The 18,366-nt window shown below is 34.7% G+C and overlaps 1 protein-coding gene across 5 annotated transcripts in view; it reads right to left on the bottom strand.

The window, feature by feature from the left end:
• The window catches only part of TBPL1 (TATA-box binding protein like 1), a 54,213-nt gene that overhangs the window by 10,585 nt on the left and 25,262 nt on the right, over positions 1-18,366 (bottom strand). For 3 of the 5 annotated variants that reach the window (XM_056818828.1, XM_056818827.1, XM_016428907.2), the window contains exon 2: positions 945-1,134. In XM_056818828.1, coding sequence (XP_056674806.1) covers positions 945-1,079 — 135 coding nt within the window. In that variant the 5' untranslated portion in view covers positions 1,080-1,134. Of the gene's footprint in view, positions 1-944; positions 1,135-6,222; positions 6,242-6,274; positions 7,396-18,366 lie in introns of those variants that run through there. The other 2 variants (XM_007507870.3, XM_016428906.2) reach the window with 2 other exon arrangements.

Below are 18,366 nucleotides of genomic sequence, written 5' to 3'. Positions count from 1 at the left end.
TACTTTTCACTTTTAGTCAGCTAGCATTTATTAAGCACCATTTACTGTGCTCAGGGCTTGTGATACAAAGAAATGTAGAAGTCAGTCCTTCTCAAGGAACTCACAGTCTATTGGAGGAGACATCATGCAAACTATTTTAATATAATGTTTAATTATATATTGAGTTTATTTTAGTATTAAAACTCCTGTACCATGAATTCATTTCAGTTTATGTAGGCAGCTGTAATATGATCACAAAAGAATTTCATTAAAAGCATCACAGATTTATTCCAAAACATTAAATGCAAATTACCAATTTTCTTTTGTCCTTTTACTTCAAATTTTTTTTAAAAATAATATTTTTAAAAAAGAGATTTAAAATGTGAATTATGGTATTTAAGCAAACTTTTTATAACTTAATAGAAGTTAAATCTTTCAGATAACCTGTAAATTTAAAAACATAATACACTTACATAATTCATTAGAATTGCTTATTCAGATACACTCTTTAAAAGAATTATAAAGGCAGATAGGCAGTACAATAGTTATAGAACCAAGCCTAGAGCCAGAAGGTCCTGGGTTTAGATCTAGCTTCAGATACTTTTTAGCTTAATGACTCTGGGCAAGTCATTTAATCTTGACTATCTAGTCCTTGTCACTCTTCTGTCTTAGAAAAGGGTTTAAAAAAAAAAGAATCATAAATCATTCTCTTAGAGAGTCCTATCTAGATCCTGGGCCCTTCTTCACTTTAGAAGGCATGGGAGGCCTGGGACTAGGGCACTGAAGGTCAGCAGTGGAGAAACCCACAACAGCAGTGTCCTGTAGATTAACCACTGATATGCTGCCAAAATGTTTGTATAGCCAATGAATTCCTTGACAAGACTAAATAGTAGTATCTGTCTCAGCTCAAGGCCCAAAGCTTTCTTAATTTAAATTAGGTATTGTACATTTTAAATTTCACTTACTCCAACATCACGCTTGTAAATTACATTTGCTCCCTCTAAAGCAATCTTCCTTAAGTTCAAATGGCATCTGGTTCTAAAAACACAGACTACGTTTGTAATTAAAATGTCCAATGCAACATCACTATCTGCATCCATTGGGGTAGTTTACAAACTCAGCTTCCCCACCAGTGCACCATGAAGCTCTCACATCCTGAAAAAGAGAACAAAGCAGTTAAACAGAGTCTAATGTAGCTCAATTATCTAAGGCAACATTTCTTTCCTTCACTGGAAATAATTTTGCAAATAAAAATATCCTTTTAAAAATTATGTTTAATTTATTTAAAACTACAATGCATAGGATTCTACCTACTTACTATACTAAGAAAAAAATAACGCATGTGGTTCTTTTGAAGGGTTCTCTCTGATTTGATAACCAGGTTTCAGTTTTCCATCTCATTGTTACGAGGATAGATGATAGACAAAAGGAGTCAAAACTTAACAGATCAGCTTGGTAGTTTGACTTCTAATATTATATTTATTTCCTTTTCTCTAAAGAAATAAGTATTTATCTTTTTATTCAAAAAGTGAATAAAAATCAACATTATAATACTTTTTTTACAAAAGGCTGGGTTATGAAGGGTTGAAAACAAAGCACACTACCCCTGACAGAGATACTGAATGAGTCCGTTTTTTTGGACAAGGCCAATGAATTTCCTTTATTTACTTATACATATTTATTAGTGTTTTGTTTTTGATAGAGGGAGGGTTGTCATTCAATTGGGAAGGGAGAGAAAGAGAAAATAAATACTTATTAATTGAAGAAAATTTGTTTTAATTTTTTAAAAGACGACAATTGGATTATTTTTTATCTTCCTATATCTTTTATGGAGTTGGCCCAATCCTAGAAGAACACTCCTTAGCTGTGTTGTTTCCAACCTTTATATAGTGATGTCCCTTAAAAAAAGATAAACAAAACAAATGTCACGCCCACCCATGTATTGCTTAAAATAATCCATGTAACTTTCTTAATTCATATTGTATTAAAATAACATTAATTAAAATTTTTATAACAAATCTAAAAAATATAGTAAAGTTAACAAACAATCCTTGCATTATATTCAGAATCACAGGATCATAGATTTAAATGGAAGTGAAAGTCTAAAACACTCATTTTATAGTTAGGGAAACTGAGGCCCCAAGACCATTCACTGATTACTAATGATAATCTAGGCATTGAGTGTCAAAGTGAGGATTGGGGTCCACGCCCAATGACTCCAGGTCTGATATTCTTTCCTTTGCACTAAACTGTTTCTCAAAAACAAGACTGTTGTAGGACTAGCCCAGCCTCAACCTTTAAACCTCCTCATCTACTAGATACCTGGTACCAGGAGCAGGGAAAGGCAAAGGGATATAGGTCGGCCTCAGTGGCAGATGATGAGGGTGGAAGGAAGATTTTGATCATCAGAAGTCATTTCTTGCCATGTCCTATCTAGATCCTGGGCCCTTCTTCACTCTAGAAGGCCTGGGAGGCCTGGGACTAGGGCACTGAAGGTCAGCAGTGGAGGAACCCACAACAGCAGTGTCCTGTAGATTGACCACTGATATGCTGCCATGTCTTCCAAAGGCATGCCAATGGGCTAAACTCCACTCAACAGCAGAATGTGTTTGGTAGGGAAAATTACATCAGCATCAGTCATAAACAACTTCTTCATCCCTCCAGAAGAGGAAGAGATAAGTCTCCCAGTAGGGCAAGTATAAAGCAATAGAGAAATGCAAGCACCTATTTGCTACCATCTCAAACTGGGTCCATGACATAATGAGACAGTTTTGTGTCTGTGAACTCCTTTTGTACCCCATTAGAAGAATAAATTTGATGCATAAATCTTGCTTTATTTTACTTTGAACTTTTTTCATTAAAAAAAAGAGGAAATATTTATGTAGGAGACATGTATGAAATGGCCAATAATTTTGGCACCTGCTTTGCAGCCCCTGTAGCTTCCACAAGGCCCACAACTTGGAAAATTCTGCTTTAAGTTCATAAAACTTTCCAGTTTATATTACCATCATATGAAGACCTAATGATTTAAAAATCAATAATTTTAACTTTTCTATATACAAAAATCTATCACTTTCTTTACATGATGACTATACTTATAATCAAATTTATATTCTGAATATTTAGAAATAAATTTTCTAAAAAATAGAATAGCAAGTAAAGAAGATATATTTAATTCAATACTATAGTTAATACTTCTTACCTAATCATAGAAAGAAGACTAATAATTAGAAATTTCCATCTAAAGGTAACCCTAAATATAACAAAATACATTACCAGGACTCAGTAGCATTAAAAGAAATGAAAATTCTTCCTTTTATTTTTAGTCTACTTTCATAAAAAATCCCAACAGAAGTTTCCTTGAGCCTTCAAGTATACCTGAGTACCCATTATATTGTCTGCTTATTTTCTCCTGACATTGCCAAATCAGAGCTCAACAAATCCCATATATCAAGTTGTTATAGAATCAAGAAATTTTATCATTGCACCCAAGATTTCTATAAAAGCACATCAAAAGACTAAGAAGAAATGCATTTCCTTCTGGAAAATTATGATAATCATTTGAAAAGAAGCCCCTTCAAAACAGGCAGCATCAGTTAGTAAGAGCAGCAAGTATAGACTTCCTAGTGATTCCTCAGACGTGAGTTATATTCCATGCACTCATGGGGAAGAAAGGAAGAATTATAGATGGAATAGGTTCTACTCTACATATGGCCCAAAATATACTGCTTAGTGTCCTCTTTGACCTTTTTCGGGGGGTGGCGGGGATCTGAGAACCTAGGTAATCCTAAATTTGAAGATGAATTGGGAACCAATGCTATCTATATCCATATACCATCCTTTTTTCCCTACCCATTTGAATTTCAAAATCAAATTCAGCAAACATTTATTATATAATTAGCATGCCAAGGCTATAACCTATGTGCATTAAAAACTGCTATGAACTAGAGATGATCTGAGTAATGTTATGAATATTTTGGAAGAATCTCTGAAAATAGATTAGAGTTGGGTGGAGGCTTCTTTTTCTAAATTTAAGTCTTTTCTGTTCTAAAAAAAATCTGCTTTAAGGGACATATCAATGTTGGTGGAGTAGAAAAGGCAGGAAGATATATGGAAGAGTAGAAATAGAGGATGGCAATTTAGGAATAAGCTGATAGATAGTTGGGTGTTTTCTTCAGTATCTAAATCATCATGGCTTTGAGCATTGACATAGGAAAGGAAAAAGGACTGATGATCTCACAAATTTGCTATTAAGATATAGAGAACACTCACAAAATTACTTTAAGATGTTAAGGGGAGGGCAAATAGGTGGCTCACTGAAGAGACACCCAGGTCTAGAGACATGAGGTCCCTGGATTCAGATTTGGCTTTATATACTTCCTACTTGTATGATCCTGGACAAGTCATAAACCCAACTACCTTGCCCTTACTGTTCTGTCCTGGAACCAACACTCAGTATTGATATTCGAAGGTTAAGGAGCCCTTTAAAAATATATATATTAAGGGAAAGAAAAGAGAGCTTCCAGGAGGTGAAGCAGCCTGGCATAGTATGTACAGGGCTGTCCTTGGTTTCATTTCCTACTTCTAACACATACTGGTAGTATCATCAGAGAAAAATCACGAGGCAACTCTTTAAGACAGAGATATATTGCCAATCTATATTAGGAAGTTCTTACACTAGACTTTTCCCAAAACGACCAATACAATAAAAATTACTACTACCTAAGTTAATTTAGTTATTCAGTGCCATGCCAATCAAGCTTCCAAAGGATTACTTTAACAGAGAAGAAAATGAAAAATTCTAGGTCTAAAGGACCTACGTGAAATAACTCAATGGAAATAATGAAAAAAGAGGGAAGGAAAAAGGCCTACAAGTGTGAGATTTCAAAATATACCACAAAGTAGTACTTATGAAAATAATTTGTTACTAGTTAAGAAACAGAGGCTAAACAAATTAGGCACACAATATACTGAAAAAAAATGAGCACAGTAGCTTGGTGTTTAATAAGCCTCCAAATTCCAGTTACTCAAATATGAATTCACTATTTGATAAAAATTGTTAGGAAAACCAGAAAGCAGTCTGGTAGAAACTAGGTAAAGACCAATATCTCACAATGTCTACCAAGATAAGCTCCAAATGGGCACATGATTTAAAACTAAGGGTGACATCATAAACAAATTAAGAGGAACAAAGAGAAAAATAACATTATCTTTGGATAGAGGAAACTTCATAGCCAAAAAAAGAGAAAAGAACACTGAAAATAAAATGACTAATTTTGATTATATAATTTTATATTACATATAATTTGATTATATAAAATTAAAATTTTTGCACAGAGCCAATGTAGCTAAAATTAGGACAACAGATAACTGAGGGGGGTAAAAATCTATGCAACAAGTTTCTCCAATAAAAGCCTAATTTTCCAGATTTATAAGGAATATATGAGTCAAATTTATAAGAATAAGAGGTTAATATGAAAAGTATTGGGTTAAGTAGTAGGGATACAAAGAGAAAAGTAAAAAAAAAAAGTTCCTGCCCTGGCTCTCAAGGTACTCACATTCTAATGGGGGGGAGGGGGAGGCAACAAAATACAAAAGGTTTTAGATTCGAGTCAGATGGCAAAGGCCTATGATCTGTGGGGTTCGTTTCTAGTGAAAAAAATCATTTTTTTCTGATGTTAGATTAACAGTGACTTTTCTGGTCTTTAATATTGCTATAACACCTGTAGGTGCAGAGTTGCATCATCACAGGGATTATTTCTTAGGATGATAGCTGTACATTGAACACATTGCTAAAGGCTGTTGGGTTCACGGTCCTGGACTGTATCCACTGAGATGCAAGGGTAAGATGGTGGTCAATGGGGTGGTAGTGGTTTGACTTGTATGGCACTTGCTGCCTCCCTCAGCCCTCAAGACCCCTTGCTATTTCAGTAGCTGGCTTGTCTACCTAGGGGGAAAGATGGTTAAAGGTATATGGAACGACTGGCCCCTTTTCCATAGGAGTTGCTTTCCTAGATAATTGTTGCACGGGCTCGAAACAGGAACAGGGTACTGCCATTCTCAGTGCAGCCCTCCTGCTTATTTGACTATTTGGTGGTAGCTGGTCAACTGTTACCAGTGGTAATAAGGAAGGCAGAACCCTTCACGATTATCCCTTCCCTTCGGTTATGGTTACAAGGGCTGGGCTAGAAGCAGGTCTGGTGGTCTGAGGGACACTTAATCAAAAGAATTCAGGGTGCTGACCTGTATTTCATCAAGGTCTCAGAGGAGACTTGGTGGCAGTGGTTTGACTTGCCTGGCACATGTTGCCTCCTGTCTCTCTCTCAGGGTACCTTGCTGCTTCACTTCTTCTGCCCTTTGAGGGACAGTTGGTTGGCAGTTGGTGGGTTTGGCTAGCCCCTCCTCCACAAGAGCTATTTCCCTGAATAATAGCTGTGAGCTCTAGGCTAGACTGAGGGTCTCAGTGGCACTGTACTCTCAGTGGGGCTCTTGTCTTTATCTGCCTATTCATGGCAGTGTTTCTTAGTCAAAGGATATGAATAGGTGATTTTCAAAGGAATAAATCCTATCAATAGCCACATACAAAAATGTTTCAAACCACTAATAAACAAGTGTAAATTTAATCAACTCTGAAGTTCTACTATATTTCCAATAAATTGATCAAAAAGAAAAATGGCAAATTCAGTCATATTAATACAATGTTTGTAGAGCTATAAACTAGTCTAGTCATTCTGAAAAAACAATTTGGAACTAGGCCCAAAACAATACTAAACTCTTTAAGACTTTTGAGACAGTGATACCACTAGTACAATGCTCTATATCTTCAAAGGGATGAAAGAAAAAGGGGAACATAATAATGGCTAGCAATTATAGCCCTTCAATATTTGCAAAGTGCTTTACAAATATTGTTTTATCTTCACAACTCTAAGAAGTAGGTACTGTTATTAACCCCACTTTACACAGAGTTGAAGAAACTAAGGCAAACAGATATTCAGTGATTTATTTAGAATCACATGGCTACTAGGTAATTCATGAATTCAAGTCTTCCTGACTCCAGGTCCAGCACTTTATTCACTGTACCACCTGTTTCCAGCCTTTTTTATACTAGAAAAGACATGGAAACCAAAGGGGTGCCTCAGTTAGAAAATGGTTGAACAAATTATGGTATATGAATGTAATGGCTATTGTGCTCTATGAAATGATAAAACATTGTTTCAGAGAAACCTGATAACACATGTATAAACTAGTGCAGGATGAAGGGAGCAGAACCAGAAGAATTATTTATATACCTACACTGTAAAGAAAAACAACTTTGAAAGACTTGAGAACTCTGATCAACCAATGGCCAACCATAATTCTAGGGAAATGATGATGAAAACATCTTACTGAACTCATGATATGGAGAATATGGACTCAAGGTACAGATTAAGACATACTTTTTGGACATTGCCAAATAGGGGAAATTACTTTGCTTGACTATGCATATTCATTTTTTCCACTGAGAGAATGTGAATTTGCATTAGTTAAAAATAAAATTAAAAATACACACACATAAACATAAAAATCTACATGCAAAACACTGTATTAGGTGAAGATACCAAGGTGGAAAACCAGTTTCAGTCCTCAATAAGCTTAAACTCTTTGAGGGAAGACAAGGCATTTATTATACATAACTGAATAACTTGATTCTATCAGTGATAAAATAAGGGCAAAGGAGAGATCAAGACAAAACACTATAAAATGTGAAGAGAGCACTTTCAGCTAGGCTAAGGAAAAATTAGAAAAGGTTTCATGGAGAAGGAAGGACTGAGACTGGGATTTGATGAAAGCAAAGGATTTCAGTAATCATAAGAGGTAGAAAACATTTCCGGCACAAGGGACAGCTATCATTAATGCACAGAAGCAGCAAAATGAAGGACAAGATAAAGAAGGGCTTTGGGTCTGATTTGATGGAAGAAGGCATGCACTAGGGAAAGATAAGGTTTTTAGAGGGCCTTAAATATTTAGGTAAAGGGCACTGCATTTTATTTCATGGACAATGGGGAGAAATTTAAAGCTTGTTTTTCATTTTTTGAAAGATTAAAAATTCATCTGATTCCTAAATTCAGGGTGTAGCTCCTAGATCTAAAACAAATTCATAAAATTTTATAGTAGGCTACTATTAGCAACTTCTTAAGCAGAAGCCAGGAAGTAACAGACTTGCTATTGAGAAGAATGCAAAAATTGACTAATACAAACAAATCAGTGTCAGTATAAAAACATTTATTGGGCGCATAGCGTCAAGTCATAGATCAAGTGATTCAACTTCTCATAGATTTAGGGCTTGAACTAATCTTAGTTTGTTCAGTCTAGCCCATTCTTTCTATAGATGAAGAAAGTTGAAGCTCAGCGAGGTTAAGTGGCTTAAGGTCACACTAACAAGTAATCGATAAAATTAGAATTTGGTCTTTGACTCAAAATCTTGGGTTTTTCCCTACTACACCATGTTGCCTTCCCAGGTGATCAGGTACAATGGTGCTAAAACAAAATTAAGGTTATCCCACACCTCAGAAACTCAATTCTGAACTGACAGAGAAGTATATGAGTTTATTATATATATTTTGACTGAGTAGTTATCCAGAGGAGTAACTCATCAATAAACTACCTAAAATAATTCAGCTTGGTACCACTGTCCCAAGAAAAATTGGCAAAACAAGTTTTATTCCTTTAGAAGTAATATAAGAGGGGCAGCTGGGTGGCTCAGTGGATTGAGAGCCAGGCCTAGAGATGGGAGGTCCTAGGTTCAAATCTAGTCTCAGATACTTCCTAGCTGTGTGACCCTGGGCAAGTCACTTAACCCCCCCCCCCCATTGCCTAGCCCTTACCACTCTTCTGACTTAGAACCAATACACAGTATTGATTCTAAGACAGAAGAGAAGGGTTAAAAAAAAAAACAACACGTAGAAATATGACTTAAACTATTACCATTAAGGTGTGAATCACCAGGTAATAAAAAATTACTTCCAATCAGTTTCTAACAAACTATTTCATAGTCTTAAAAGCTAGTTATGTATGCATTGTTAAATTGGGTGGATTATCACCATAAAGTCTGATTAAAAATATCATGACTTGATTTTTAATATTAATAATCTATTTTAGTTGTTGGTTAAAATTGCTATGCATATCTCATCAATACCCTTAAAAACGTCTACCTCTCTGAAAAGGCAGAGCAAAAAACTCCCTCCCTCCCAATATTCTTTTATAGATGACTCAAAATTCCAGTCATTTCACCTTCCCTCTGTCTGGTCTTCCCCATTAAAGTGTAACTTCCTAAAGGGTGAGGATTGTTTTTTTATTAATTTTATCTCCAGTACTTTGCACAGTACCTGGCATAGGACTGGTACTTAAATCAAACTGGCCATAACATAATAATCTGCTGAATAAACTTGAATAAGTCACTTTAATTCTCTTGGCACCCATTTCCTCATTTGCAAAAAAAGGAAAAGAAGAATGGCTGAATAAGTTGTGGTATATGATTCTACTGGAATACTATTATACTATAAAAAATGATGCACAGGATGATTTCAGAAAAATCTGTAAAGACTTACATGAACTGATGTGAAGTAAGCAGAGCCAGGAGATGAGAAATATATGATAATCAACTGTGAATAACTTAACTATAATCAGCAGTGCAAGGATCCAAGACAACTCCAAGGGAATCATGATGAAAAATGCTATCTACTACTTCTGAAGGAACTGATGGAATCTGAATATAGATTGATGCATAGTATTTTTTCACTTTATTTCCTTCATGAGTTTTTTCTTATGTGTATGATATTTGCCTTATTTCCCCATATGAGGAATGCTGAAATATGTATTTTATGGTATAACATGTCAGGTTATTTGACATCTTGGAGGGAGTAGGGGAAAGAGGGAGAGAATCTAGATCACAAAATGTAAGAAAATAAATGTTAAACTTTGTTTCTATAATAATTTAAAAAATTTTATTGTACTTGTCTTCTTAAAAGATTTCAATCACAGTTTAACTTTTGTTTTTCTCTAATGGGAGAGAGATGGGAGTTGCTGAATCTACAAAAATAATTTTGGATTTTTAAATAAAAATATAACTCCATTTTAAATATCACTGTAACACTTGACAAGGACAATGAGATCTAGTTTACATTTGAACAGAAAAACGTATTACTCTTTATTTACCTCTGCTAAGGGGATCTTTTAATATGTACCCCCAAGTCATTAAATAAAATTATAACTTAAATCCATTGTCATAATTCTTTCACAGAAACCATACTGGGTGGAGAAGGTAAGGTAGCAAACATTTATTAAGAATCTACAATGTGCCAGACACTGTACTGAGTTTTACAAATATTATTTCATTTGATCCTTACACAACCTTTTAGAGATAGATGCTATTGTTGACCCCATTTTACAGCTGAGGAAACTAAGGAAAACAGCAGCTAATGATTTTATCAAGGTCATACAACTGGTAAGTATCTGAGTCTGGATCTGAATTCAGATACTCTCAACTCCAGGTCCAAAGCTCTATCCACTATTACCATCCATTACCATATTACCTACCTATCTATCTATCTATCTATCTATCTATCTATCTATCTATCTATCTAGAAACAAATATACATATATACAATAAATCATGTACATTTATACTAGAAACACTTTATATTAAAACTATATGACTCAGCCAAAGAAATCAAAACTATTAATAAGCACATGAAAAAATGCTCTACATCTCTTATAATCAGAGAGATGCAAATCAAAACAACTCTGAGGTATCACCTCACACCTAGCAGATTGGCTAACATGACAGCAAAGGAAAGTAATGAATGCTGGAGGGGATGTGGCAAAGTGGGGACACTAATTCATTGCTGGTGGAGTTGTGAATTGATCCAGCCATTCTGGAAGGCAATTTGGAACTATGCCCAAAGTGTCATAAAAGACTGTCTGCCCTTTGATCCAGCTATAGCACTACTGGGTTTGTACCCCAAAGAGATAATAAGGAAAAAGGCTTGTACAATAATATTCATAGCAGCACTCTTTGTGGTGGCCAAAAATTGGAAAACGAGGGGATGCCCTTCAATTGGGAAATGGCTGAACAAATTGTGGTATATGTTGGTGATGGAGTACTATTGTGCTAAAAGGAATAATAAAGTAGAGGAATTCCATGGAGACTGGAACAACCTCCAGGAAGTGATGCAGAGCAAAAGGAGCAGAACCAGGAAAACACTGTACACAGAGACTGATACATTGTGGTACAATCGAAGGTGATGAACTCCTCCATTAGTGTCAATGCAATGTCCCTGAACAATCTGCAGGGATCTAAAAAATACTATCCACAAGCAGAGGATAAACTGTGGGAGTAAAAACACCAATGAAAAGCAACTGCTTGACTACAGGGGTTGAGGGGATATGACTGAGGAGAGACTCTAAATGAACACTCTAATGCAAATACCAACAACAGGGAAATGGGTTCGAATCAAGAATACATGTGATAACCAGTGGAATCGTGCATCGGCTATGGGAGAGGGAAAGGTGGTGGGATGGGGGGTGGGGAGGAAAAGAAAATGATCTTTGTTTCCAGTGAAAAATGTTTGGAAATGACCAAATAAAATAATGTTTAAAATAAAAAGAAAAGAAAAAACTATATGAATATGTAATATATATAAAACTAGAAAAGATCTCAGAGATTCTTTTAGTCAAATATCCTCATTTTATAGATCCAGAAACTTGGGCCTATATAATTAAGTGATTTGCTCAAGGTCTCAGGGGCACTAGGTAGTAGAAACAGGATTCAAGCTCTGGTTTTCTTACTCCAGATCCAGTACATCTATCTCCTCACCTACCCCTATCTATTGCTATCAGCTCATGCCTAGAGTACCCTGGATTCTCACTCTCACCTTCAACTCCTTTTCTGAGGTATTCCAGGCTTCTTGCCATTTCCTTCATCTTGCTTTCCCATATTCTTTCCTTGCCTACCAGTTTTCCCTCACTAATGAAGCTGCTAAAGCTAGATATGCATGCCACATTAAATTTTCCTTTCTAAGACTTGACCTATACTAAGTAAAATCTTAATAAGGCAATACTTTCTTCTTATATGGTTTGAAATTCATATGTCACTAAATTGGAAACAAAAATATATACATATTATAAATATTAAGCAAAAGATGAGTAGGTTAATTAAAAAACAAACAAACAAACAAACATGGAAAGACCAAATGAAATTTTAACAGTGAAGGGGGTAAAACCAAGAGAACAATATATATAGCAACAGAAATATTGTTTAAAAAATAACTGTGAATGTTCACTTCCAGAGAAAGAAATGATAGAGCATGCAAGGCATGGTTTTATATATTAAAAAAATTAAGCAAACATTTAAATTATGTGTAACTATGACAACTTGAATCTTGCTCCTACTTTTTAAAAAAATATCCTGATATTTATTTGATTTAGTTTGGGCTTCCATTTACAGTTTAGTCAATGTTTTGAAACTGAATGAACCATTTCAGTTGCTGATATAGTATTTTTATATAAAAGTATTCAGTAACTACTATTTTATATTGTTAATGAAGAAGATGATGAAAAAGAAGCAGTGCAGCTACTGTTGCAATTCTACCCAATGGAGTATTCTGACAACCCACCACAGATATTCCCTCAAATTAGCCCAATTCTTTGTGACAGGGCTCTTTGTAATTAAAGAGAAGTATAGATTAATGCTATATCACTCACAAGGCATTATAAAATAATTGGGTTTATCTTATGCAAAAAATTTTAATTAAAAGCTGAAAATAGCTGCTTCCTAGGTTGTATTCTTGTTTACAACAAAATCATCAACTGTTTTTACCAGCATTAACTTTTCAGTAGAATTCAAAACATTAACTTATTTCGGCAAACTCCATCTGTTCAGTAGAGACTTCTACCTAAGCAACCTAATTTTATCTCAGAGGCTAATGGAGAAACTGTGCAGTTTAGGTATTGCCACTTAAGACTATTAAATCATCTGTTAAACCAGATGAATGCACACCAGGAAGAAAGATTTTCAAACTAAAAAGGGTAAAATAAAAGGAATCTAATTCTTTAAGGCTAGAAAAGGAGAGGGAACCAAAGTGTGTTGTTATGGTCAGGCGAGTTTGTATTTTGTCTTAAGAGGAACTGGGGACACTACTGAATGTTTTTGAAAAGAGGACAGGGAGAGCACAATTTGGTTCAATCTGTGCCTTAGTAAGGCAATTTTGGCAGTTCTCTGGAATAGGATTGAGGGAGACAAGAGTAGACAAAGCTAGAGTCTATTACTGGTCGTGATACAATAGTCAAAAGTTAAAGTGACAAAGTCACTTAGAGGTGATGAGGACTTGAATTATGAGACTGTATTTTTTCACATCAAGAACAGAATTGTTACTTTGTGAGATACTTTGACGAGCTGAATATATACTATGTCCATCAGTCATTCACAATCTGGTATACCATTCTAATAACACTAACAATAAAGAACATAACTAGATGTGCACTGCCATTAATATCACAGTCAATGGAGTCCTGTGGACTTCAAAATGTCCCCAGAAAACTCAACAACAGAAACCGTATTATCCTACCTGGCAGTAGGCTACATTTTTTCTGGTCTTGACCATTCCCCTATGTATTCTCTCTTTTTAGATCACTTTTCTGTGCTGTCTTCTTCTCTCATTAGATTATAAGTGCAATGAGTCTTTCTTTTTCATATTTTTATCTCTGGTGCTTAGCATAGTATCTGGCACAGAGCAGACCCTTAATAAATGTTTACTGACTGGATAATCAATAAATAAGCATTTTGAAGTGCCTCTTATGTGTTAGGTGCTGAAGATACACATATTTAAGTGACATAGTTCCTAACCTCAAGGAGAATATAGTGTAAGAGAACTTGAAGTCAAACTAACTGTCCTTATAGTTTACAGTATTTACTCTACTCTTACCCTTTTGAAAATATGTAGACATATTTGCTATCATCTAAACCCCTAATAAATAGCTCTCTTAATTTCTATATTCTTTCAAAAATAACAAATACCTACATCTACCACTTCTTTCAGCAGGTAGTTCATCTAGATCTGGGTAAGAGTCTCTCTATATCCCAATTCATTTGGAGTTTCAATTCACCTTTCTAGTCCAAAAATCATCTATTTGTCAGAAAACTGTAGAAGTACACTTAAGAGCTGAATAGTGCTGCTTTCTCTGGGTCTGTTGTTATCCCTTTCATCCAAAGTAGCAGTCTTCTAGGGCTTAGCATTTTCTATTGTTTCTAGTATAATTAAAGTGAACTCTTTTTGAGCTGTAGGATTACTGACACAATTTTTATAGAACCATTGCATCTTTGTAGTTACTGCCTATTCTTGCTTCCATCTTTTTTATGCTTTCAAAATCTGAAGTTGTTCAATGAGTTTACTATCCATTTAGATTGGTTTCTTTAATCAACTTCACCCATTCATCATCATAAATGCTTGTTTTTAGTTTCATAATTTCATTTTTGGGAATTTCCTCATTTCTCATGGAATTTTAGGCCACAGAACCTATATATATAGCAAAGGCTTCAAAGCTGAAAAGAAAGCTGCTACCATAAACTAGACGCCAAATGTGTATTGTTGGAGCACATATGCAGCCTTTTTTTTCATCACCTCGATTCAATCCAAAAAATAATTAAGTGACAAGGTACAAGAAACTATTGGAGATACAAAGTTAAAAAGTAAAAATCTCTGCCCTCAAGAAGCTTACTTTCTAGTGGGAAGAATTGCACATGTCTAAAACTAAGAATATACAAAGTAAAGAGTCGAGTTGGGAGAAAGAGCATTAATGAAAGGATTAGGAATAGCCTCATCTAAATGTAGCATGTGAGAGCTAAATCTTGAAAGGTGCTAAGAATTCAGTTAGTCAAAGAAAGTATTTATTTCCAAAGTATGACAATAAGGAGGTAGAAGAGTGCAAAGCCAAAAAGGAAGGAGCTGTATATGGGTTACAGCAAGTGGGTCCACTTGAATGGAATGGAATCCGAGTGAAAAAGGAAAATCTAGAAAAAGAGGGGGGAGTTAGATTGTGGAGGGCAAAGAGCAAAAAAAGGTAATTTGTATTTGTTTTTTTGAAAATGTTAGAAATGAGAGACTAAAAGCTGATGAACCATTTATGGAAGCTCCTGAAGTTGTCAAGGATATAATAGGTCAAGGTAATAAAGGTCTCAATTAGGGTGAAGGGCTATGTGAGTAGAAAAAAATGGATAGAGAAGATTTCACAGATGTAGTAGACTTAGTGCCCAATTCTGATGAGTTGAAGGAATATGAATAATATTCAGGATAACTGAGATTGGAAACCTGAGTAGTTGGAAAGACAGTGGTACCTCTGAAAGAAATAGGGAAGTTAGGAAGAGGGATGTGTTTAAGATAAAAAGAAAACGGGTTTCATTTTGGTTGTAAAGTTTTAGATGCCTATGGGACTTCCAACAGGTGAAGCAAGAACTTGAAATCAGGAGAGAAATTAGGGCTGGTTAGAGAGAGCTATATTTTCATATTATATGTATGTGTGTGTGTGTGTGTATGTATATCTATATACACACATATACAAAAATTCACATATGTTTTTTGAATATAGATATGAACCCATGGAAAAACCACTGATTTAGAGAGACTATAAAGGTGAAATTAAACAAAAGCAGAATCAGAAGAAATTTCACAAAAACCCAGAGTAGATGGTATCTAGGTGAAGGGAGTTGTAAAACTGACAGTGTCAAATGCTGTAGAAATCACTGCTAACCTTGGAAAGAATATTTTAAGTTAGGTGGTGGAGTTTAGAAGTCAAATAATAAAAGGTTGACAAGTGAGTGGGAGGTGAGAAAGTGGGGACAGTGAGTAAGCACAAATGCTTTTTCAAGGAGTTTGGCTTTGAAGAAAAGAAAGATACAGGAAAAGTGAGGAACTAGAAGAGTCAAATCCTGCTTTTTAAGCAGAGGTGACTGAAGGTCACAATGAGGATAAAGGTTTAGGAAAAATGAAGAAGAAGAGAAGGGAGGATAAGATGCAGGAGAAGATATATATATATGATGTATACACATACACATGCATAAATGTCCAAAAAAAAGAGGTTTATGAGCAATGACTAATGGTTCTGGAAAGGAAGCTGAGACAACCAATGGAGAGTTAACTCTGCCATTAACTATCTGACTTTGGGCAGACAAGTCATAACCTTTACCTCATAACCTCATCTGTAAAATTAGAGGGTTAAAGTAAATGATTTCCTGAAAAATATTCTGGCTACAATATTTCATAATTCTACTATTAGAAGGAGCAAGGCATATTGGAGAGTAGTCAGGAAGATCTGGCTAAAGTCTTGCCTCTGACATGTTCTGAGGGTGATACTGAACAAGGCTTTTAACCTCATTGCTGGTTTAAGGTCCCCTGTTCCCTGACCCCCAAGTCTCACAAGAGTTCCTTATAAATCAATGAAACCACAAGCTGAGTCTCCTCCAAAATATTGCTACTAAATATTTCTTAATATCTATAGAATGCTTTTCATTATGAAAGCTCAATCCACTTTTTGGTGAAACTATACTTTTCATTTTTTCTGTTCTGATAGTGTGAAGTTCCACTTTTCAAATACAGAATCTGTGCTGATTATGAGAGTAAAGTGACAGAATATTATAACTTGATATTCACTTCTCTAAAGAGATTAATTGAACCTATGGCAGTAAACTTAGTTACTGAATTAGACAGCTTTCAATTCAATAAGACTTTATTTACTTTCAGAAGGAAAAATTAAAATGGTTCTGAGCTTATTTGCCTATTTCTACAGTATTAGTTAACATTTATATTACATAGTGAATGTAAATAACTTTGCATATTGCTTTCTCATTTTCTCCCCCATTTCAATCTGTTGAAGCAGGGATTAAAAAGTGTTATTAACCCTATTTTGTATATGAGGAAACTAAGGCTCACATCTGAGAAAAGTTACTTGACCAAAGACACACACCTATTAAGTATCTATGGCCAAATTCAAACTATCTCTTATTATGAAGTCCAGTGCTTTGAGTTACCTCAAGAAACCTAAGGTTAGAGGTTCCTAAAATAATAAAAGTAGAAGAAAGAAGAAAGGCCAAGGCATGGCAGAACTAAAGAGCAAATATAAAACTTCAACTCTAATCAGATAAATGATTTTTTTAAAACTATGAAATCTAAATTATGGACAAAAGGCTTGTCTCCTGACACCAACCACTATAAAAAAGCAACTAGAAAAATCATTAAATAGGCATATTATCCTCAGTTTACACTAAATTTTGACTCTACAAAGCATAAGACTTTATTAAAAAATTAGTATAGACAAAACTATACTCTTCAAATGTACTGGCTATTTAATTCCATTAGAAGCCTCATCCAGCATTTTGTTTAAGTTTTTACATAAAGAAGTGATCTTCTAATTTCAATCAGTCATTCTTGGTCCAGTTTTACATACCTAAATTATCTGGGGCAATAAGTTAGCTATTCTTTAGAATATCAAACTTTTAAAGTAAATAACTTAATAATAATGACCAAGAATACTTTTTTCTTTAAGCAAAAAAAAAAGGTCTGTTCTACTATGGCTAAGCATAAGAATAAGACCTTAAGAAACTATTTATTTTGCTAAAGGATGACATTTTCTCTTCACCAAATGTATGACAACCAATTCTACAATTCTACTGAGAAATATTATTTCAATAACTATTGTAGATTGCCACATTGAGTTTTGCTGGCCTCCTTTTTCTAAGAAATAAATATCTCTCCCTCTCTCTACTCACACCATCTGCCATGAGTGATAACCAGATGCCTGTGTAAGACAATAGGGAATACCAGTACTATTCAACACCTTAAAATGGAGTGACACTTCAGAATTAACATTAAAAAATGATACATTTCTGAGACCCATCTATTCACCACCTAAAACACAATTATTGGAAATATACATTCACTTTGTCCATATCCAAACATAATTCAAAGATGGTTTTGATGACTCAAAACTTAGTTTTCTAAATGAAACAGATATCCTTGAGACATATCAACCAAAAATGCAAAATTCATTTATCTCCATCATGAAACAAATGTGAAAAAGCAAATCTCAATTCTAAGGGACCATCATAATAACAAGAAAATAATTTTACTCATTTTTATATATTACAAGTAATCATCTAGGTGGGGAAAAATGAAGAAACAAAGCTCTAAATCAGCAAAAGCACATAGCTGTCTCTAATTTCAAAGGAAGAACCAACAACAGTTGACCACAGATATCACATCAAAATTGTCCCTGATACATCATCTGTTTTATAATGTTCTCTCTGGGTCACTTCTTTCACCATGTAATGTTCTTCAAAATCACCAGACCAATTTGCAG

Source organism: Monodelphis domestica, chromosome 2 (assembly GCF_027887165.1).
Source record: "Monodelphis domestica isolate mMonDom1 chromosome 2, mMonDom1.pri, whole genome shotgun sequence".
Taxonomy (NCBI): domain Eukaryota; kingdom Metazoa; phylum Chordata; class Mammalia; order Didelphimorphia; family Didelphidae; genus Monodelphis; species Monodelphis domestica.
Note: the sequence above shows the minus strand (reverse complement) of the source record. Positions and strands in the feature narration are given on the sequence as shown.